Source organism: Myotis daubentonii, chromosome 9 (genome assembly GCF_963259705.1).
Source record: "Myotis daubentonii chromosome 9, mMyoDau2.1, whole genome shotgun sequence".
Lineage (NCBI taxonomy): Eukaryota > Metazoa > Chordata > Mammalia > Chiroptera > Vespertilionidae > Myotis > Myotis daubentonii.
Window position 1 is genome coordinate 64,396,080 of NC_081848.1, and position 25,145 is coordinate 64,421,224.

General features: G+C 34.8%; 1 protein-coding gene across 1 annotated transcript in view; it reads right to left on the reverse strand.

The window, feature by feature from the left end:
* Positions 1-25,145, reverse strand: part of DCDC1 (doublecortin domain containing 1) — a 333,377-nt gene that overhangs the window by 236,540 nt on the left and 71,692 nt on the right. Inside the window, exon 8 of the mRNA XM_059711140.1 lies at positions 12,441-12,607. Within this exon, the coding sequence (XP_059567123.1) occupies positions 12,441-12,607 (167 nt within the window). The remainder of the gene's footprint in view (positions 1-12,440; positions 12,608-25,145) is intronic.

The following is a 25,145-nucleotide window of genomic DNA, read 5'->3' on the forward strand; positions in this document are numbered from 1 at the left end:
AATCAAACTTATTCTAAGAGAAAATTTGAACAAGAGTTTTCACTTTTTCACTGGTTTATCAACAAGTGCCAGCTAAGAACAAGACACTATTGCTCAATAAAGAATCTGAGAAAAGAGATGATACAATAATAGCAGCTGACATTTATTCAGTATTTTATGTGTCATGCACTGTTCTAAGCACATATAGAAAGTACCATTTTTAGTTATCAACTCATTTTAAGTGTCTAAAAGTATTATCTTACAACAGCCCTATTATGATCCCCATTTTATAGATGAGAAAACTGAAAAACAGGGGTTAATGAACTTGCCCAAGGCCAAAGAACTGATAAAACCGTAGAGCTTGGAATTGTATCCAGGCACTCCAACTCCAGCAGTATATACTGAGTTGGCAAAAGAAAGAAAAATGGCTCTGAAGATTTGCCATGACCTTTAAGTGAACAGAAAGGGTGAAGACTTGATACCAATATTCTTATGCGCTAAGAAATCCATGTCAAAATCAAAAGTGAAAATTATTTTATTTCCTCAACATAAATGACATTGTTCATACAGAATTCATGCCACAGATAAAGTACCCAATAAAGGTTCTTATGTATAACTAGAGGCCCGGTGCACAAAAATTTGTGCACTCAGGGGGGTGGGGGTCCCTCAGCCCGGCCTGTGCCCTCTCGCAGTCTGGGATCCCTCGGGGGATGACCACCTGCTGGCTTAGGTCCACTCCCCAGGGGATTGGGCCTAAGCTGGCAGTCAGATATCCCTCTGGCAACCCGGGAGCCCTCGGGGGATGTCCACTTGCTAGCGGGGAGCAGACCTAAGCTGCAGTCGGACATCCTTAGCGCTGCTGAGGAGGCAGGAGAGGCTCCCACCACCACCACTGTACTACCATCGCCGGAGCAACCAAGCCTCCTGCTTGCTCCAGCTCCTTAGCTGCCACCGCCATCTTGGTTGGGTTAAAATGCATATAGTTGCTCTGACTGGCTGGTGGGCATGGCTTGGGGTGTAGCGGAGGTGTGGTCAATTTGCATGTTTCTCTTTTATTAGATTATATTGCTTAAACATTTGATACAGTCTCTAAAACACATAATGGGTAATATTTATCTAGAAATTAGATCCTAATGGGAATTAGTAGTCTCATAGTTGTTCTTGATAAAACTACTTTTTATATTAACCCTAAGTTTCTTCCCAAGTTTGAAAAAAATATTTTGTATTGCAAATTTCTTATTCAATTTATTTAAACTAAAAAACAAAACCAGTTCATTCATTTCTCCTACCCTCCACCCCCCACCTCTTGCACTCACCAACTTGTTCTCACATGCATAAGCTTGTTTTGTTTCTATAGATTACACATACAGAAAGAATATACGGGATTTGTCTTTGTCTGACTTATTTTATTTAGCATTATATCCTCAAGATCCATCTATGTTTTCACAAATGGCAAGATTTCATCCTTTTTATGGCCAGGTAGTATTCCATTGTATGTGCATTATACATACAATCCTATCTAATAAAAGAGAAAAATGGTAATTGGCGTACGATGATACCCTTTTCATTGGCTAATCAGGGCTATATGCAAATTAACTGCCAACTAAGATTGGCAGTTAACTGCCAACTAAGATTGGCAGTTAACTGCCAACTAAGATTGGCAGTTAACTGCCAACAAGATGGTGGTTAATTTGCATATGTAGGCACAATGCAGGGAGGCGAAAGGGAAAGCAGGAAGAAGCCCCCTGCCACTGACAGTGATCGGAAACCCAGGGGGGAGCTAAGAGCTGGGGGGCAGGGCAAAGGCGGCCCTGGGGCCGCCTTTGCCCTGCCCCCCAGCCATGATCGGAGAATCAGGTGCCTTTTCCGCCCTGGCCAGTGATAGCAGGAAGTAGGGGTGGAGCCAGCGATGGGAGCTGGGCACGGTCGAAGCTGGCAGTCCCGGGAGCTAGGGGTCCCTTGCCTGGGCCTAAAGCGGAGCCCATGATCGCGGGGCCGCTGCAGCTGCGGGTCCCCGCTGCCCGGGCCGGACGCCTAGGCCAGAGGCGTTAGGCCTGGGCAGGGGCGGAGCCTGCAACCACGGGGAGCTGGGGGTCCCCTGCCCAGGCCTGACACCTCTGCCGGAGGCCTCAGGCCTGGTCAAGGGGCCGACCCTGCAATTGGAGGGTGATGGACGTCAACGCCTGAGGGCTCCCAGTATGTGAGAGGGGGCAGGCTGGGCTGAAGGACACTCCCCCCCACACACACACACCCAGTGCACGAATTTCGTGCACCGGGCCCCTAGTGTAAATATAATATACATGCCACAATTTCTTTATCCGTTCACTCATCTATGGACACTTAGATTACTTCCATAAATTAGCTATTGTAAATGCTATAATAAACATGGTGATTCATATATTTTTTCAAGTTAGTGTTTTCATTTTCTATGGATAAATATCCAGAAGTGGAATTGCTAGATCGTATAGTAATTCTATCTTTAGTTTCTTTTTTAAGAACTTCCATACTGTCTTTTGGCTATACAAGTTTTTGATGTGACATTGGATATCATTCTTATCTGAGTTTCTCTTGATGTTATGAGGTTTCTTTCTACTGCTTATAAGCTGTTATATTATCACCATTTTTACAATTTGATTGTGATGCATCCTTTGTGGTTTATTGGGGTGGGGAAGCTTTATCTGCTTGGGATTTGTTGAGCTTCTTGAATCTGTTGGGTTCTAATATTTATCAAAATTTTGGCCTTTATTTCTTAAAAAAACCTTTTCTGTTTTTACCTTTCTCACCTCTTTTTCTGGACTCATTAAATATATTTTAGTCTGCAGGGGGTTTTTTTTAGTTCTTTTTCTCTGTTTTATTAATTTTATTGTTCCTGTGATAGCTATTAGGCTGAACTAGGGAACAAATCACCTCCAAGTCCATAGGAGCTGTTAGAGAAGAAAGCTGCGCTATAACAGTTCACCTGGAATGAAGGCATTTAGAATTTCAAATGTAAGAGGAAATTATATTCTAAGTGTAAACACTACCTTTCCACTTACATTCTTCTGCCTGGTTTCATAGGTCTCCTATCATTAAGACTCTCTTAACAGTTCAAATTCATTTCTCCTCATTTCTTAATACTAGAATCTCTTCTTAAGACATCTCACCACTTTCCAATAATCACACCATAGTGTTTTTTAACTTGAGTTTCCCATTCTTCTATGTAGAATAGAAATATCTTTCTTATTTCTCTTTATTTTAAAACAATGAATTTATTCAAGACAATTATATGATAGCAGTAGCACAAAGAACAGAAGGGATAAATGGAAATATATTGGTATAAGTTTCTTAGATTATAATAAAGTAATATATATTATTCAAAGATATGCTATGAAAAGTTAAATATGTATGTCGTGAATCCTAGAGCAACTACATATACAAGTGGAGTAGCTAGCTATATTAACACTTAAAACAAAATGAAGAGGATAGAAACTTTCAGCTGTAAGTTCTGGGACTCTAATATAAAGCCTGATGACTATAGTTGATAACACTCTACCATATAATTGAAACTTGCTAAAAGAATAGAGCTTTAGTGTTCTCACATGATGATGTATGCTAATTAATCAGATGGGGGGAATCCTTTCACATTGTATATGTATATCAAATCACCATGATGTATATTTTAAATATCACAATTTTTTCAATTATACCTTAATAAAGCTGAAAAATAATTATAAAGGAGGAGGAGGAGGAGGAGGAGGAGGAGGAGGAGGAGGAGGAGGAGGAGGAGGTGGAGGAAAGAAAGCGAAAGCTAATACTTACAGACTACTTACTATGTCCCAGGTACTGTGTCGAGTTTTATATACATTAACTATTTAGTCCTCGCAACAATCCAATGAGGTAAGTATTATTATTGTTGTTGTTTTATTATCTATAAAATTAGAGGACTGGATTAGATGGCCTCTAAAGTTCATTTCAACTGTAAAATGCTTTCATTCTATTTTTAATCTTTCTTTTATTTAAGTTTCCATACAACATAGACGGTACTATATATTTTAGCATCTAATTACTAGTATATACCGCAAAGTATATTTCCTGTTTCATGTATGTATGTTTTATCTCAAAAAAAAATGTAAGCTTCCTAAAGCAAGGTCTTGCATTGTTCTCCTGTATCCTCAATCCTGGTTAATACATAGACTGAGCACATTCAACACTTCATCATGTGAGTTGGTCTTCTTTAGTTCTCTAATTTTTTTTTCAGGGAGGTGGATCTTTTCTCACCAAATAAGATAAGGTTAATTCAGTTAACCTGGTAGTTAGATGGCAAATAGATTGTGATCTATGTGGGTTTGGTTATTTTGCCACTGTTTTCTGTGTTTATTTGTGTGTGTGTGTGTGTGTGTTTGTGTGTGTGTGTGTTTGTGTGTGTGTGTGTGTGTGTGTTAAGATTAGAGTACCTAATCTAGCCATCACTGAATTACACCCAGATCATGTTAATAGTATCTTTGTTATTTTGTTAGTCATAGTATGTGGAATCCAATGCCAGAAGTATAACTATGGTCTCTAGATTGAATTTCTTCCTTCAAGAATAGCACAGTCCAATGGAATTTTCAATGAGTATTTCAAATATGGATAGTGGAACAGAGAAACTAAATTTTTTATTTAATTTAATTACACATGGAATGGTATATTGGATAGTATAACTCTAGAAGATATAACTCCACAGTGGCTTGCCAAGGCTGAATTCAGTCCAAGATCGTCCCAGCACTTGCTATTTCTGCTACCATTCTCTTCTCTGAAACTTTCAACTTTTATTTCCCAGTGATACACAGTAAGTGTTGATAAATAGACTCTTGTCATATCCTTTTTCTATGCATTGTTGGCTTTGTTTAAAAACTTGAAATCTTTTAAAAATATAACAGGATGGTGACTATTTTTTAGGAAATCATTTAGAATTGACTTTCTGATATAGCTAACTCAAGAAAATTTGACTGAAGAGAATAATAAATTAATGTTATTTCCATCTTTTGTTACATATATAAAATATAAGCAAATAATGAGTTATATTATTTGAAAATCAGCAATTTGTTGTTATTATTGTATTCAAACTAGTGGTATCAACAACAGGTGAGAGAAAACCACTATATGTTTCTTAATAAAATAAAGCAAAGCAACAGTTTCCAAAAACATTTACACTTAAGAGTCTCCCTTTCATCAATCAGTAGTCAGCCTTAATAGTCAAAGATTTAACTAACAGTCACTGACAACATTGATCAATTTGAATAGAAAATTAGAATATATGAGTCAATTCTCAAGACAGTTGGTTTTCCTGTTCCTAAGAAAATCCTTTTAATACTGTTTCAGTTCTTCAAGGAAAATGGGGAAAAACATTCATATTCTTGTCCATTCACACAAACTTCTCAGTGAACATTATTGTTTTGGGAGGAGGGGGTGGCAAGCAGGGTGCCCAGGATGTTGACGGAATACATAGGATGTCAGGTGAAGATAGAATGCTATGCCCTCTCTAACCAGCTGAAGACTCAGCATGATTGTTTTCTTACAAATAATACCTGTGGGTGTTGAAACTGTTCAGGGAATCTATCAAACACACTCTTTCACTTTGCTGCTGTAACTCTATAAAATTTATTCTCATTTCAAAAGAGTCATAGGCAACAATACCTGTAGGCGGTTGAGTAATCTAAAGAAAATTTGTCAGGTTTACTTTCACTTACTTTACCAGAACAATTCTATATTTACTTAGAGGCTTTAAAATGCAACATTTTCTACTCAGTATGATTAAAAATTTAAATATATGATCACTTCATCTAGTTAAAGAGTTGTCCAAATACAGAGATGATATACTATTAGGATGTTTGAGGACAAAACTTTATTCAGAAAAGGAAAATAAATTTTATAATTGTTCCCTTTCTTTACAATTATAGAAGTAATCCACACATAGACATATTGGACAGAAAATACCGAAATAGCATAATCATAGGGAAAATGCATTACTAATATATTAGTGCAAAATTATTATTCTTGGATAAATCTGAAAGCTGATGTCTATAAACTTATTCAAGTTGAAAATTTTGGAAAAATCAAAGTAATAACCTTTCCAGATTAGTTAACTTTTCTTAGTAAGTCATCTATATCCATATTAAGTTTACTTTATATTAAGTTTCATAAAACACTTAAATGTAGATTTAAAACAATTTTTTCTATTATATAATTGGCATTTACAGTCACAAGTTCAGAGGAAGAAAGAGCTCAATAATGCTTAGTTTAAAAGTGTAATTTCCACCATGTCAGGGTAACTCAGTTGGTTAGAGCTTGTTCTCATACACCAAGGTTGCGGGTTTGATCTCTGATCAGGGCACATATAAGAAGCAACCGATGAATGCATAAATAAGTGGAACAACAAATAGATGTTCTCTCTCTCTCTCTCTCTCTCTCTCTCATTGTCCCTCTCTTCCTCCTTCCCTCCCTTCTCCCTTCCACTCTCTCAAAACCAATCAATAAAAAAAATTTTTAAATAAATAAATAAATATATTTTCAATCCTAGTTCATTCAAAATATTATAGGATTTAATAATTTCTCATTAAAAGGGTTGATTTAAGGATAAAAACATATTCTTAGACAATCCCCGAATGGAACTTACTCATTAAAATATTCATGATCACATTATGAAAGTATATCTTCCTGCCCTAACAGGTTTGGCTCAGTGGATAGAGCATCGGCCTGTGGACTGAAGTGTCCCAGGTTCGATTCCAAACAAGGGCCTGTACCTTGGTTTCGGGCACATACCCAGTAGGGGGTGTGCAGGAGGCAGCTGATCGATGTTTCTAACTCTCTGTCCCTCTCCCTTCCTCTCTATAAAAAAAATCAATAAAATATTTTTTTGAAGAAAATATATCTTCCTATGTAATTATTTTAAAATACCATTTTAAAAGTTAGCTCTTATTTTTTGGAGTGCTTAATATTAACAAATATAATATTTTGAATTAAAAGATAGCCAATGAAATTTATATAAGCTCCCTGTTTTATATAATTTATTTATGAGGTAAATAAAGGGGAAATTTTTAAGTCCAATCTTTTTACAAAGTGATTTATTTAACAAACAGTTTTCATGATAAGAAGTTCAATTTTGAGCCAGAGATACATAGCTGATATTTGGTAGTATAATCCTAAAAAATTAGAGAAAAATACAAATTTAAAAATTTTAGTACAAGTCAAATGAAATGTTCCATAAAGATAAATGTGTCATGGACAATAATGAAAAATAAACAGTATTTCATTATCATTTCTTGTTTTATCTCATTGTTGTTTTTTTCCCCTTTGTAATAATTACCTATGCACAAACTCTAGATGGCAATATTGCACTTACTGTACTTTCAAGAAAATTGTCACAGTCGGTCCCCACATATCCTCTTTATCAACATTTTATGTGCCACAGATCTATAGCCTCTTATTATAAGTGTAATGAAGCAGAAGTTATTGAAGCATTTTATTGATTGCTCAGATCACAAGTTTACTGCCATACTGAATTGGCACCTTACTCGCTGAAGCAAACTGCTGACACCTTTTTTAAAAAGTGACAACTACATCTATTTCATGACCAGAAATCCATTTTCATCTCTATCAAGACAAGAATGCAATTTTCACTTCATTTAACTGATGTTAGGCCTGCTCAAAGCATGACACTTAGAAAAAGACACAAGTTTAAGGTTCTTAAAATACTTCAAGTAACTAGAATGCAGCTTGGTTTCAGAGGAAAATGCACCACTCCGATCTATAAAACAAACTAATATTCTAAAAAATTACCTCTCAGAACTTGCAGAAGCAGTTTTCATTTTGAAACATTTGCAACACAACTTTAATGTTTTTAATAGTAAGTAATATTTATATATTATCGATTTTGTCCAAAGATTTCAAAGAACATCAAGAAGTTCAAAATTGAAATATTTGGGGTATTGAGACAGGATGGGTAAATCAAGAAAAAAGCCCAAATTTTAATGTACATACAGATGGGGATCGAGTGCAGAGCAAAGTACTGTATTACTTACTTGAAGGTTGCTGAGAGTGTCTCAAATGTTCTCACCACAAAAAATAGTAATTTTGAGATGTGGTAGAGTTGTCACTTTTAACTACACTTTCAGTAAATTTGATACTTAGATATCAAATCAATAATAAAATATAATTCTATTCATAATAGAATTACTATGCAGAATATGCTTGAATTACATTTAGTGCTAACAGGATTTGTTTATTGCAAAATGTTTTTTTAAAGGAATCTTAGTATTTTAATTTTCAAGTAAGTAATACAGTACATTTCAATTTTAAACTGCAAAATCAATATATGCTGAAGTTGGATGGTCATTTCTTCATCTAATTATAAAATTACAGTACAGTTCCAGTTTTAAAAGTGAAACCTGATTTTAAAATACATTTATTGCCTGAGATTTTTAAACTCAAAGCACCAAATATGGAGAATTTAGAAATAGTGCATAATAGCATTAAAAAAACTACTTTACTTAAATTAATTTTATAAAGGACCATATATCACAAAAATTTAAATCTGTTAGGCAGAAAATTATACTTTTTAACAAACTTCATTAAGTAATGATCTGTTACAAATAACCCAGGTTCACATTTCTAAATTAAAATTATAAAAATAAAACTGAAGCTTTGGATATAAATAGAAGTTGTCAGGATCTTTTTCTATACAATACTAAAGTTTAGAAAATGCCCTAAGATTGTAAGAAATATTTGAGGGTGTCTTACTGTTTACATAATCAAACAAGTTAAAATTTAATTTCAAAGTTGGTTATTTCTTTCCAAAGAGCTAAAAATCAGGAGTAGGATTAAAAATTTCTTCAAGTTTTTTCATGTCTTAGCTCAAAGAGACTGTGTGTGTGTGTGTGTGTGTGTGTGTGTGTGCGGTGTTTTCATAATTAAGATTGTGGTTGTTATGATATTATAATTAGCTATCCTTTGTTTCTGTGAATTTCAGAAATTATGCAATCTATAACAACTGTTAGGCTATTCTGTAAACACTTTAACTGATTAGATTTGTATGTTTATGAGCTCTTGTAAAAACTGGTATTTTAAAAGAAGAGTGCTATGCATTCATTACACAAAAGTCTCCAAGAATTCTGTTGGTTGCGGGAGCAAAAAAAGAATCAACGCAGTATCAAAATTGGGTAGACATTCCCAGAAATGAATGTTTCCCCAAAATCACGTTTGAACTAAGGATCAGCCACTCCGAATCATTATTTATAGAGCCTCCTGGCACAGTTCCATGGACTTTTATGCATCTCTACAGTGTTTCTGAACAGACTGACACATATTTTGTTTACTGACAGCAACTAAAAGCTCTATGTAGGATCATAAATAAAGAAGATCATGTTTAAAAATCACTAATATCATTTTAAAAGGTAGTGCAGGCTTGTGTTTTGGCCTCTGGTTAGCTGTGTTAGGCCTATGAATGACAGCTTCCCTGCTTGAAGCACACAGAAAGCACAGCCTTCCTCATTCACTGACAGGACTGTGGCCTTTTCACACGTTCCTTCCACAGCAGTGTTTGTCCCCAAACACTGGAACTCGACACAATGGCATTCCTACTTCAACGCCCCCACCAACAGCACCACTACATAACAAGAATGCTAATGAGATGGAGCAGGCCCTGTCTCCGAAAGTGTTAACGGCATTTTATATGAACTCATTTATGCTACTTCAAAAATTACAAATTAAATAGATTCTGCTTAGCTCTGAGCAATTTCTAAGATGTTTCCACTTTTAAGAAAATAAATGTGAAAATGTGAAAGTGACTTTATGCTGTCGTAAATATATCGCATTTTATATACATGAATCCGTATATATTTAAGACCACACAAATGGGCTTAATTCGGTTGCATGCCATAATAGCCAAGTTAAAGATAAATATTAAAAAAATGACTAAGTTCATAAACATAAATACAGTAGTTCTGACTTTTCTTTTAAAGCTATATTATAAGAGTTTACTTAGGAGAAATTTCCTGATTCTAAAACAGCAATTTAAAGTCTACTACCTTTTAAGAGAATCCTAGCAAAACAATATTGTTGTTTTTATATATGATCTCAAAAGTGGAATAAATGGAAATTATATTAAGCGTTTATATAACCCTCAAATTTATAAGCTTAGATTCATTAAGGGAATCGGAACCATCATCCATCTCCATTTTCTCTATCTAGGGATTTCTTAACACGATCTTCTCTAAAGCTAAATAGAAAAGGCTGTCCCTAAGGTCAAATGAAGTAAATGCAGTTCAAATAAAGTTCATTAATGCTGAGAGGAATATTTGCTAAGTCCTACTGACAAAACTGTGGCCTGGTTTAACACTTCACCACTCGATGACCTTATAATGGTCCTACTACAGTAATCTTTCTAAACTGCAAAATTTTAAATTAAGTCATAATATAGCAATACAAAACAAAAGAGATTCAAAAATACATATAATTGAGAATATCTAAAAGAAATAGAAATGTGCATGAAATGCATGCTATGCAAATATCTATTTCTTTTCCTCCATTTTTATATTTAAAAATACAATTTAAACAAATATCATACTAAAGCTATTGAGTGAAAAGCTTTAAGTTATAACAACTTAGCGAAAGGAAAAAAAAGGTATATTTATGAATGGCAAAGAACCTAAGGTTTTAAATATTTCTAAATTTGGCATAATGTTGAAAATATAGACAATTTCCAAGGTGCTAAAATGTTAATTTTGTTCATATGTATGTGTAATATTTAGTTTAATAAATGTATTTTCATCAATTTTGAGTAGTAACGAAATCTTTACGTTCAAAACAGCAAGTCTTAAAGGATTTTCTTTTCTTACAATACACAGAAAATTTTTCAATCTCATACAAATGTTTATCTCTATTTAAATTTTAAATATTGAGGACAGTGGAAGAAAAAAGCATGCCATATCTACTTTCTGAGCTGTTGTGTTTTTTAATATATGACACTCTGACTTTTAATAAAATTTAGAAAATGTTTAAGTTCTTTTTAGGTTTGATATAAACAGTGCTTTCCTTGCATTGGAGGATGGTCTCATGTTTTCTTTAACATTAAATAATTTTAAACTAATTAGTTGAATAAAACCATTTAATACCAAATAAATGACTGTAATTAAACTGGTTAAGTCCATTTTATAATATTGTATCATAAAGGTTAAATAATACTTTAGTTAACGTAATTTAATCTAAATACAATCAAATATATTTTACACTGTTTTTATATATATCAGCTTAACAAAGTATTAAAAATAAGATTGGATTTTTATATTTTCATATTTATTATAATAAATAGCCTTATCCATCATAATTATTCATCTCATTTATGGATTCACTGAAATTTATTAGCCAGGCAAACCAATTGAATTTTGAGAATAAAAGTTTCTTACGGGAAGCTGTTTCTTGCTAGTTCTGGATACCTTAGTTCAAGAATTTCCTCCAGTCAATACAAGTTGTTCTTTTCCCAACCAGACAGCAGGAGGTGCTGTGTGAACACTAAGACTGGATCTTATTCCCACCTCCCCTCCCCCAGTACACAGAGAATAATAGCATGATGCTTTCAAAATATTCATTTTTCAGCAGCTTGTGACCTGAGATAATGAGCCCAGTTCTAAACTGAAACCTCCCAGTTAGAAATTTAAAACCTAGCTCTTATTTAATGTGGTAAAATGTATACTTGACTTAAGATTAAATGCAAAAAGGATTCTAAAAATATGGCAACTCCATTTTTATTTTTTAAATGTCATCAATCATTCTGTTTTGCGACGTGAATTCTACTTTGAAATAAGTCAGAGTCCCTTAGGTAATTATAAAAATATCAAAGTCTTCACACACACTCACAATTATGGAATGGGTATTTAGAAATTAGAGGAGAAACTTTACTTTAACCTAATTCAAATACATTAATTCTATTTCTATACTTTCAGGTTCAGAAACATACAAATTAAATAAGCATAAATGAGTAAGTTACTCTTGACATGAAGTTAATTTACCATTTTATTTCCCAGAATACAATTAGTTACATTTTAGCCCAACTTCTACAACAGCAATTCTGATTGCATACCGGGCAAAAAAGAAAAAGAAAAAAAAAGGCTGAACATTTAAACCTTCAAATAATTTATGAGCTACTCATTTTCTTATTTAAAGTAACTGCCCATAGAATTTACACATAAGAAGTTTCCTTTGCTTTGCGCAGTATGTAGCAAGAAAAGATGAGACATATGACATCCCATAGCAAAAGACAGATACAATTAGTCCCATTATTGCTGGCTTCAGGATTACAGAAGAAGCATTTTGGCTCTCAAACAGGCACTGAGCTCACAAAATACATGTCACAGTTCTTTTATGACACGATGCCAATCATTGCTCCTATACAATCAAGTACATTTTAAAACACAAAATTAAGCAGTTTTTAAAGAGGGATGACTCACCTGTTTATAGTATTTTTTTGCAGACTTTAAGCGTTGGTACAAGGCCAAAAGAACTCCTTGGATGTATATCTTAGCTCCTGAGGGGCTGAAACCTTCTCCCTTAGAGACCCAAACTGGTCCCCGCAAAGGTGTGATGGAATTTTGCAAGCATTTTTCAAGCAGAGGAACTATGCAAGAAAATAAGGGAAAATAAATTCTTTTGACTAGACGGAAATACACTGCCTGGAACACAGAGCCCCAATAGCAGAGCTAACTCTTAACATCTATTATTTATATCTGACCTAGGTTAAGTCTTAGAGAGGCAATTCCTGCATAACTAGTGGCCACCATGAAGGATGTACTTATATTGAGACACCCCCCATGCAAGACTCATAAGCGTGTGAGCACACCTGAATAGTTCTGAAGTGTGCCTAACTAGCTGCACAGAGTGTCATGGTGTGCACTGATTGCCTTATCTTCTCATTTATCACAGATGAGTTGGAACCAACCTTGCTGAAATCTACTTGCATTGTCCTGATAAAATGGTAAGATCCATGTTGTTTCTGTGTATAGCTTCCCGTAGAGGAGTCTATATCCCTAAAACATCACATCTGGAAATTATTCATAAAATATACCTTTATCAGCCACCCTACTCAACTCTCCATTGCTATTGCTTAAATAACCCATAAAACAGGGTGGCAAGGCTGTTTAAAAGTTAAAGGGAGACTCTTAAGCAAGCAGTTTATCATACCTTTTTGTTTTTAAGTTTGGGGGCTATATACTGGTGAAAGATTTGGGAAAGCTATTCCAGTATGCGCTTTGTAAACAGAAGATATTTACTTGTGGGTCTGTATTGCAACATCCATAAGGACATAACAGACATGTTTATACACTTTTTCACACGATTAGCTTATGAAGTCTTTCTAGTGTGAAATAGTCAAATAACATGGCAGCTAGATAACATTTTTCAGGATTTAATTTCCCTCTAGAAAAGCAGAAATAAAGAAATAAAAAAAAATATTTTAGGCACACTTGGGAACCTAGAGAAATACATATATATTTTTTCTTTTACTTGAACTTTACTGGTGTATACATGTAATACAACATAAACATATCAAATAACTATATAGCTTGGCTTCCTTATTCTGATACATGTTTTTACTCAAAAAGAATTTGAATGGATCATCAGCAAAGAAGACAGGTCCATGCCATTGGTTATGTTATATGTTGCATATTTTATGCAGAGAGGCTGAGCTAGCAATCTGGAAACTGAATTACAATTAGGTTCAGCTGAGCTGCTGAGCAACTGAGTTATGCAAATGGCCTTTGCTACTGGTATTCTGCTGAATTTTGCTCTTAGTAAAAAAGTTCTGCATTTGATGGCACTAAGTTCTGCAACTCTCTACCAAGGTACAATTTAAATTCTTTCTGATACATTCAACACTGAGAAGAACATTGGAAATAGAGTTTAAGATTTTTCTAAAACTACTATAAATAAAGTTAAAAGGAAATTATGTCCCACTGACTATTTAGACATCTTCAGATATGAGCATGAAATTCACTTACCCAGCCTAACAAGAAATTCCTAAAATCCACATATTGAAACCACCTTATACTCTTAGAGCAACTGAATTTCTCTATAAATTTTATCAAAACAAACACCTCAAACTTTTTAAAAATATATAAGATCACACATATTAGACAAGAAATAAAAAATAAAAGAGAAACTTATTTTCAGGATCACAACTCTTTAATCTTTCAAAAAAATATATAATATAAACCCATCTTGATTACAATTTTTCCTAAAGAAACCTAGCCTCAGAATTATCAGTGCTTTTAGTTAACTGCTACACATTCATATATTACTGTGTATTATTAGATTTTAATCTGTATACTTTTAATTGGTACAGTCATTGAACATAGCACAGTTTTGAGCATGGAAAGGCATACATGAGTAGCTGTTAATTAAGTTAAACAAGTTAAGAAATAGATAATAAACTTGAGTCATTTACATCCTAGATTTAATCTTGAATTTAAACCTGAGAAAAGTTTATCAGATTCTCTACCCTTTTAGCCTTATTCATCTATGCCTGTGTCAAAATGACTTTCAAATTCTTTATGTCAGACCAGGGGATTCCAAAGAAAAAATTCATAGGTCTTCTAACACAAAACTGCTTTTTTTCAGAGTTTGAAACCTCCATAAGAATTTAAGGAAAAAGAATACAGCTTAGAAAAAAACACACCACACAAATCATATCAAAATGCAAGCTGTGTCAGAATTGATATTGGATGGGAAATAGCTCCCATGCTCCACATGATTTATATAATTAGGAATACTGTGGAAACCAGAAACAGTAAAGCAAAGAAAGCAGTATTCACAAGCAGGTTTTATAAGGGACTTCAGAATCTGCTCTGAACTTGTTGAATAATCTGTTCAGTATTCCAGAATCTCCCTGCTGGAAGCAGGGTCCTCATTATAACCACGAGAGTGCTAATAAAGGTTAGCCTCTGAACTAGGGATTAGAAGGCTCTTTCTTTTTGGAAGCTGCAAACTAGTAACTTTGATGATCTTCTTGAAAAGGAAGACAAAGCACACTCCAAGAACAAACAATGTTTCCACTAACTAGGAAGGTACAGAAAACATAAGAAAATGATACGCCTAAGCACTTAGAAAGGAAGTATAAATGTTAATATACTGAAAAAATAGAAAAAATAAGAATTATTAACCATTTAAAGAACTCTCCATAAAAAAAGCATTGGCCTAACATGATAGTTATAAAACATAATAGAAAATCTGATTTAAAAACTTTACTTGACTTTTCAACCCCAACTATAGCTTTTAAGGTCAGAATTATTCTTAAGCATTTTAATTAATATTCATATTATTCTATACCAAAGAAGACTCAGAACTATTAACCAAAGGTTTTCTTTCTTTCATGTAGAATTCTCCTTTTCTCTGTTTCTAAAGCAAAAAATTTCATTCTGTTAAAGAAGACTATTGCATAAGGATTTGCAAGAAATAAGAGCAATATGTTTAGAAAGGATAATCATACTTTTCAACCTTGGAAAGAGCGTAAACCTAGATGTTTCTATGGGCTAGCAAAACCCACAATATATACATAATGAAAAAAAAAAATGTCTTTCCCAGAAAATGAACTCCGAGATATTATTTTGTGTGTCCTGCCAAACCATGAGGTTCTCCTTCAAACTGCTACTCAGAAATAATGCTTCATTCAAGAAGGTTAGCTGGCTCCTATTCCTATGTTCCATCAAGATGTGTGTGCATAGCCACATCCACCATTTCCCTTACGGTTGAAGTTTTTCTTACAGGTCTCCTCCCTATTTTCTCCTATTTACATGACTGTGACAAGAATTTTGCTTCTCTATAATTTCAATATTTTCATTAAGCAAATCCTCGACATTTTTATTAGATAAATGGTTGGAAATTAATCACTCCTTAAATTTATCAACATGTATAGATCAGTCCAATGTGATCATTTCATTGAGATCATTTCTACCACTGGAAAGGTGAAAAGTTCTATGGATGATCACTTTTTACACATTTTGTTTATACATTTATACAATGTTACCACTATGGGGCACTTTGAAATTAACCTGATAGTTCCAACGGATTTGGAGTTAAAATTGACAATGCTGGGTAAATAAAATCATGTGACCAAAAAGAGTAACTTCACTAGCTAGAGTTAGTACTGAGCATATTGGGTAAATAGATCATATGATTAAAAGTAGTAGCTATATCAATTTCATAACCATCAACCTATACTGTTCTCACTCATGCTATTCCATTTCCTTTGCATCTCCTCCTTTTTTTCTACTTGTTAATATATTCTCATCCTTCAAGGCTCATATAAAACACTATGTCCTCTGGCAAAACGTCCTAAGAGCCCTAGCTGGTTTGGCTCAGTGGATAGAGCAAAGGCCTGTGGACCGAAGGGTCACAGGTTTGATTTTGGTCAAGGACACATGCCCAGGTTGCAGGCTCAATCCCCAGTAGGGGGCGTGCAGGAGGCAGCCGATCAATGATTCTCTCTCATCATTGATGTTTCTATCACTCTTTCCCTCTCCCTTTTTCTCTGAAATCAACATATATATATATATAAAAGTCCCCAGAACTTTAATTAATTGCTACTCCCTCTGATTCCCAGAGCTTCGTTTATACTTTTATTTTTCCTTTATTGATTTGTATTAGTCCTTACTTCTCCCCTTCCAATTCCATCCTCCAGTAAATCATTAACCCTTTGTGGTTTTAGGTGTTGATATTTTTCAATTTTGTAAAAGCAGTGCTCAATAAATGATTACTGGATGAATAAATATAATTTAGAAATATACTTTAGAAATATACTGTGGCAAGTCTTTTAGATAAGTTTTAGTAGAATAAAAATATGATCAAAATTTGATAAATAAATGTAAATATACCAGAATTTTGAAGCAAATCTAAGGTATGTATGTATGATGGTTTTATTTTAATTTTCCATTTAAAATTATTTTGAAGACTAGGAGGAAAATGAATATAAGAAGAAAACAATATGACTTGGGAATGAAGCATTAACTAGACAGGAGAAGGCCAGAGGTGGGTATTTTTAAAGTCCTTGGGAAATCTTTATGTCCTTTATCCTACCCTGTCATAAATCATGCCACCATGGGAAAAGACACACAATTAAACTTAAATAACATAGAATTAATATTAGATTAAGGTCAAAATAGCTATTTTAAATAATAAAGGTAATTCCCTCTAAGAACTCCAAACACAATGAGTTCAAATGCTATTCATAAGAAAATAAACTGTTAAGCCTTCAAGAGGACTTTATATTAAAACCACTTCATCACTGATAAGAAGCTTAAATTTATTTGGATTTATAATGGGAATAGAACAAGGATTTTTGACAAGGAGCCAAAAACGCCTCTAAAGAGAGCATAATGGAACTTACCAAATAGATATAGACTGGAATGATCTACCAGTTTCTATACGTGGGAACATATAGCTCTTGTCAACATCTCATTTGAAGAGAGACACTATATCTAGTACATTTGAGTCTACTATGGAAAGCTAAAAAGGTGATTTTTTATTAATATCGTTTCAAAAAGCATTGGAAATTGTCAAAGTCGTTAATAACCTGCTTCCAGTTATAAATTAAAATTCATGCCAATTAAATATCCAGAATCATAATTTATATAATATTATAATTTTCAAAAAAAATATTTTTTGAATATAATTTTCACATTTCAGTCAGATACATGAGACTATGGGGGGTGGAAATAAAAAGAGCACTGCCCAGATCATAATTATCTAAAAAGAAATTTCCATATGCTCTTTGGCAGCAAGTTTTAGATCTCAGTCTCAAAAATACAGGGCTATTGTTAACAAGATGTCATTTGGAAATTTCCCACCAATTCGATTGGAAATTATTTTTTAATGAAGTTTTCCTAAAAAGTCTTTTTTGAATGAAACAAAGTGAGTTTTTAAAAGATACTAAGACTTGAGTGCTTCCCATCCTGAAACTATGCCCAGAGGGAATCTGAGCTGGTGTCAAGCTTACCCAGCTGCAGGTAATAGTTGAAAAACTCTGGGTCCCAAAGCAACCAATAGATGCCACTCAAAGGCATGGTCTGCTGGGAAGGTTGAAGGACGGAGAGCATACTGTCTCCTATTGTTGCTTGATTTATATCAGTATGTTTTCATTCCAACACAACCAAACTAACAGCTGCTGTGTACTTTTGTTTACATGCTATATGTCAAATCTTATTGTCCCTGAGGTCCTTAGGAGAAAAGATTTAGCAGTCGTTTTCTTAAATACCAATGCCTAACCAAATTTGGATTTTTCCTCCACTGAACAAAATGACAAGTACACAATTGCTATACTTAGAGCAATCTTTCACAGCTGCTTTAGTTTTTCAGTGATCCTATCAAACTGACGGCATATTGCCTGTGGGGTCTACAGTGTTTTAATACTGCCGTAAGAGACATTGATTTGTAGGATAGGATCAAACAGAACAGGGATGGATGTACTGGGGAGAGGGATTTCGTAGGTCATATTGTTTTTACCTGAGTAAAATTTAATTTAGACATTGCGACCTTTACAGAACACCTGGTTATTTTAATTGCTGATGTGTGGGTGAACATTGACACTGGGGCTTAGGAAGTATGAAGTCTTAGGAAGTCTCCTCTATTTTGAAAATGCAGCCTGAGTCATGTCTTTTCTTAGACTGAACGAAGTAGCTGTGCATTAAATATGCTGGCACATCTTCTGCTTGAGCAAGTGGACCGAAATGGTGTGAATTGTTAATGCCTTGCTGCTTTGGTTCACGGCTTGTGATTGATCATTTGTAACTATATCTACTCCTTGTTCCATGAAATCAAGTATGGAGTAATGGGTTCATCAGATTTTGGGGTTAAATTGAGAGTGAAGAGGTACTGTGTGTGGAAATAAGAGTTGCCATGTTCAGGGCTGGCCTTGTAACAGCATGGAATCTAAAGGCGATATTCAAAACCACTTCACTCATCATACGCTTACTGATTCTGAATAGGGCCCATTTGCAGGGGACATTTGGTAGTTTTCCAATACGCTTTATGCCTCTTTCTACTTCCACCACCATGCACATCTTTTTTTCATACACCCCCAGTAGCACATTGGTGGAACAGGTCAGCATACACAATTCATTTATTTAAATAACTTGATTTATACAAGTAGAAATGAGCTAGGATTCTATTGTCTAAGTCTTGCCTTTCCCCTCAACGAAAATAATAGTGAGTGTGTGTGCCTTTGAAAATACAAGTATTTTGTGAACTCAATTTCTTGGGCATTTAAAATATTTGAAATGTAGTAATAATGTAAAAAAAAAATTGGTATATGTACAATCTTAAGGTTGCTTAAGGAATGTTGAGAATTAACTAAATATAATCTGTTTTTATGTGTCTATGGTCTATATGCCAATACATAATAATTGAATACATATTACCGACTTTTGGAAAATTTAAAGAACTGTGAAGTATCTTAAAGTTAGTTTTGGAAAGTACAATGCATAAAACTTAATAAGTAAAACCAACAAAAATTAGAAGTAAAGGCCTTTAGAAATGCCATTTTATAATTGCTTGCTGTAATAAATGACACATTTTTGCATTATAATTTTAATTACTATTCAGAAAATCTTAACCCAAAGTGTGTTAACTGAGGCACCAATTAACTTTTGACCCAGTAGGAAATAATGTAATAGAAAACATAGTAAAACAGGAACAAAATCAAATATACATAGCACTTACACATATAAGTAACATTCAAAAGCAATCTAATTGTAAAATGTCTCAAAATTGTACTATTATGTTGTAAAGTCACAACTAATACCAATTTAAAAAATAAAAAATATATACCTAGATCCCCTTCTTTCTCTGTTCTTCCCCCACCCACCCCCACCCACCCCCCACCCGCAGAGAGACTTAGGACAGTGATGGCGAACCTTTTGAGCTCGGCATGTCAGCATTTTGAAAAACCCTAACTTAACTCTGGTGCCGTGTCACATATAGAAATTTTTTGATATTTGCAACCATAGTAAAACAAAGACTTATATTTTTGATATTTATTTTATATGTTTAAATGCCATTTAACAAAGAAAAATCAACCAAAAAAATGAGTTCACGTGTCACCTCTGACACGCATGTCATAGGTTCGTCATCACTGATTTAGGAGATGGATAATGTGTTTTATAAAACTGTTTTGGTGTCCTTGAATGCAAATGTTAAGCAAACAGATTATTTGCATTTAAACATTTTATGTAGGATATAAAATATACACATACATATATATCATAAAATTTATATTTTAAATGTAATAAATAAAAAAGTCTTAATAGTTTCAGCAATTAAAATTGAGGGTTCCCTTTGACATTTATTTCTCCATGTTAGTTTCTCAAAAGAAGAATCTTCTATAATTAGCATTTTACATATTGTTGTCTATGATTCCATCTTTCTTCTAAAAACTCTTAGGATGAAAAAAAAAACAATCTCCTGAATCATGTTCTTTTACCTGGAGAACTTTGTAATAACTAATGTTTATTAACAGGTAGTAGCATTTAGGCTATTTGTTTTCACTGGCAATTATGCTTATTTTAATGATTTTTACAATTAACTTCTAGAGCCAGTAAGAAGTCATTAGAATCAGAGTAAAATTTTTGGTATTAGAGTTCAAAGACTGAGATATAAAAACCAGAAAGTAATAAGACAAACTTGAGGAGAAGAAGAAAAAAGCAATGATTTGATTTTTTTTAATTACATAAAACCTGAAACAAGTTTAACCCAATAAAACCTAGGAGTGCTAGGCATAGCTTCATGCATATAAAAGAGAATCTATGTTTTAAAGACTTCAAAAGGGAATTTCTAACAGATATGAAAGAGTTTGTGAGCAGATTAGACTCTGAATGTTCATGTTACACAATTCTGCACTCATATATTTAATAAAAGATGACAGTGATCCAATTATAGTGGATTCTCTAACTACCACTAAAAAAATCTTTGTAAATCAATCCTTAACAAAAGCCTTAATATTCTCTATAGATCAAATGATAGAAATCTAAATCACTGATTACTTAGCATTTTCTGTTTCTGCCCAAGCAACAAGTGTACTTCAAGTCTTATGCCTGGAAATCACTAAGAGACACTGAAGTCTATGTCTCAGGAAGCCCAAAACCAAGGCAAGGTCAGAGGGAGTACAGACTCAAGGAGGGTCTGAAAACCCCTGAACAGCATCTTTTCTACACAAACGTGCTCTTAACTGGCTGCCTTTGTAGATAGCAATTCGTCCCTGAGAGGTTTAAGGGCTGATTAATAACCACACGCGCTTGGCATCCTTCTTCAGCGAGAGACACTTTTTCACATTTCATAAAATTTGAGGAATAAAGTTATATGGGAAAGGGACCCAAGGGAGGTAAATATACTTAATTTTAAAGAGGATCTTTATCCATAAGTTTGATCTTCTTCCCTGAAAAGTTCTAGAACAGATTATAAAATGAATGGTTTGTGAACCCTTAGAAAAATAAACAGTAATCACTGGGACCCAACATGGGGTAATTTACATATTAAAGGAATATTTAATGAGCATGGAGAGAAACTCTTGGGAAAATTCCCTACATGGGTCTTGAGATCTCCAATACCAGCATATAACTGTCATTTCTTCCAGTGGGAAGCAGGTCCCAATAGACTGCGGCTAACACCTATTGTCCTCTAGAAGGAACTGCTAAATCTGTGTGCCTCTTCCCAGGTAAATGAGAGTATCTGTAACAAACTAGGAAAACATCTAGGGTCTGCAAACCTCCCTGCTTAAGTCCCATAAAATTTATGAGACCTTGTTTTTAAATGTTTCCATTTAGAAATGGTAGAGAAATATGTCATTTAATAACCCAAACAAGCAAAACAAAGCAAGGACCTATGAGTTTTATGTTTGTTTGCTTTTTAACCTTGGTGGTGTCTGGCATCTTACATTGGATTATGCAGATAAATGTAGAGTTTTATCATTGGGTTTTTGTTTTGTTTTGGTTTGGTTTTGTGTGTTTTTATTGCCAAAGGGTCGTACACAGAAAATAGGAAGGTTGGCCAGAAATTTTATAATAGGCAACGGCTATGTAGAATTTTAAGCAAGATGGGTCATAAGCAACTAAATGCAGCTGGGATTGCTTTCCAAAAGCCTTGGCCTTCAGAAAGTGCCAGCCAGGGAGGAGTGGATGATGGCTTCAGTATACCGAAGAGTGGAAGCCCTAGCACCCCTAGTTGGTCATGCTTGCCTTACTGGGAAGGCTGCTACAGCTTACTCTTAAACCACGCAGTGAACTGAGGGTAAGTATGAGATTGAGATTAGATCATTTTAGGCATTGGAAGGTGCAACATTTGCTGCTTTTCTGTTTTGTAGCCCAATCTGCAGGCCAAGACTTTAAAGTATAATGGCGGCTGAGTTCTGCATGTGCTGCAGTGAGGTTCTGTCTTTAAATTGCCAATACCAGGCCAATTGGCAGCACCAGGTCCCCTGCCTCAGATTCTAGCCTTCATTGTGTTATTTCAAACTGCATTCTGGGCCAAAAAGAAACGATGGATGAGCTAACCTTAGCTTCACAGAGCCTGTCCACGGCGTTTAAAGTGACCTCTACCAAACCCAAGTTGGATCTAAATTTACTTTGACCATGGTTCTAAATTTCAGAAACCCACACTTCAGCTTCACCCACAAAAACGTGGCAGATTTATTATAAAAAGAATACTCTGACTTCTTCAGTTAAGTTAAAGAAACAATTTTGATGGAAGTATTACAAATCTAGGAATAAGATTTGCTAAAGGAATCAAGAAAAAAGTAAAGTCGTTTAAAAATTTGTTTCATGCAGACTGAAAGGTCCCAGGCTCGATTCCAGTTAAGGGCATGTACCTTGGTTGCAGGCACATCCCCAGTAGGAGGTGTGTAGGAGTCAGCTGATCGATGTTTCTCTCTCATCGATGTTTCTAACTCTCTCTCTCTCTCTCTCTCTCCCTTCCTCTCTGTAAAAAAAAATCAATAAAATATATTTTAAAAAAAATTCATTTCAATCTAACAGACACACAGATACAGAGAACAAATTGATGGTTGCCAGGGGGGACATGGGTGAAAAAGGTGAAGGGGAATAAGAGGTACAAACTTCTAGTGATAAAATTCATAATCCAGGAGGAGAATGTACAGTGTAGGGAAAATACTCAATAGTATTGTAATAATATGGTGATGGTGGTTACTAGATTTATTGCAGTGATCACTTCCTTAGGTATATAAATGCTGAATAACTGTTGTGCACCTAAAACTCACATAACGTTGTAAATCAACTATAATTTTTTAAAATGTTTAAAGAATAAAATAAAATATTCTTCAATCTTATGATCAGAATACAGCAGTGTATGCATGGAAACAAATAAAAGACAGGCTTATTTAGCTGGGGGAAGAGAGAGATTGCCATAGAAAAAAGAAATATTGGATCTTGGCACACACGCCTGGCAGATATGAAAAAGAGAAACTGAGGTCTTGAGGACCAGGTAGAAGGGTGCAGGAGACACACCCAACTCTAACTGCTCTTAAAGAGGCTCTTACAAAAAGAGAAAATGTTCCAATTCTTACAAAATCAGAAACAGTGACTGGGGCTCCGTCAAACCTAACAGGAATAAAAATAAGATCTTGGAGAACAAATTCAGAATAATCCCCCAGAGGAACCAGAATCCCAAATACTGTCAAGAGGTGGCATTTTTGTCACAGATAAATAAGATCAATTAGACAATCTCTTTTGAGGGTGGGATGATTATACAAAATGCACATAAAATCTGAACAAATTGGAGAAGGGCTAGTAGGGATATTTGCATAAAATACTAAAAAGACAAGGTACTGGTATTTAGTGAACTCCAAAAATGAATGGGTCTAAGATTAAGAAAAGGCAATGGTGAGATGAATTATATTACAGGGATCCAGGCAGAACAATAACAGATCAGAGTCCAGACCAAATGAGATATTGGATGGTGGGAAAATACATCCTGGGTATGATTATTTAACTCGGGGAGGTGAAAATGGATAAGACTGGTTTGAACAAAGGATGCTATTGACAAACTTGGAACTTATCGACTTTATATCTCTCACTATGAGAGACCAGGCAAGAAAAATATCTAGAGGAAGATGTTAGAAAAACAAAAGTGTGGATCAGAAAGCAAAGGGAAAGTAAAAGAAAAAAAGAAAAAGAAAAAGAACTCCACTGCAGCAAACGATGCGGCCCTGAGCCTGTCAGAGAAGGAAACTTTCCTAAATGAGCAGGAGTACAGTCGAGGCAAATCCTACAGACTGTAGCAGAAAAAGACAGAATCATTAACTCAGGACCAGGAGCATTCAAAAACAGGAAAACCATGTCTTCAGGAGGAAATGGCAGTAGTACTGGTCTTCACTGGGCACCTATGAAAAGGCGCCTCAACAACATGAATAGCTTTCAGTGAATTCAGAAATTCACTGAAAGCTATTCTCCCATTGAAACTGAGGTGGAGAAGAAGGGAAAGCTGAGTCCGTGAAGTATGTTTCTTCGGCTTAAATAATTCTCTCACCACAGGCTGTGACAGCAGCCACTGTGACCCAGGATTGAAAAGAGTGCCCCAGGACGTGGCGATGCTGTGCCACACAAGACAGGGCCCCTCGCCAGTTCAGGACGGGGTCTGGAAACATGGAACTCAGAGGGGAAAGGACATGAAGATGTTTAGGACACTTTACAGAAGGAAAAAACAGCACCTCAAACAAGCCTTTGTGACCCAGCCTGCCACCAATGTAAATTTCCAAAGTCGCAAGGATGCAACGTTCTCAGTGCCCTCCTTAAGAATAAGAATAATAACAACATTAGCAGCAATAATAACGGTGTTATAATGCTTACCAAGTCCCTGGCACTTGTTGTAATGACTTCACATAGAATTCATTTAGGCCTTACAACAACCTATTAAGATAAGTACTATAATCTCTAATTTTCAGATGAGAACACTGACTCTCAGAGAAACTAATCTGTCCAAGGTCAGACAATAAGTGGCACAACTGGAATATGAACTCTGGCTCCGAAGTCAGAGCACTTAACCAACACTTTGGGCAGCCTCTTAGAGAGAGGAGACAGTGTGCCCTGGTCAGTTCCCCCCTCAAGACGTTATCAATACATAGTACTATAATTAATGCCTTGGTGGGAGATTGCTTCCCA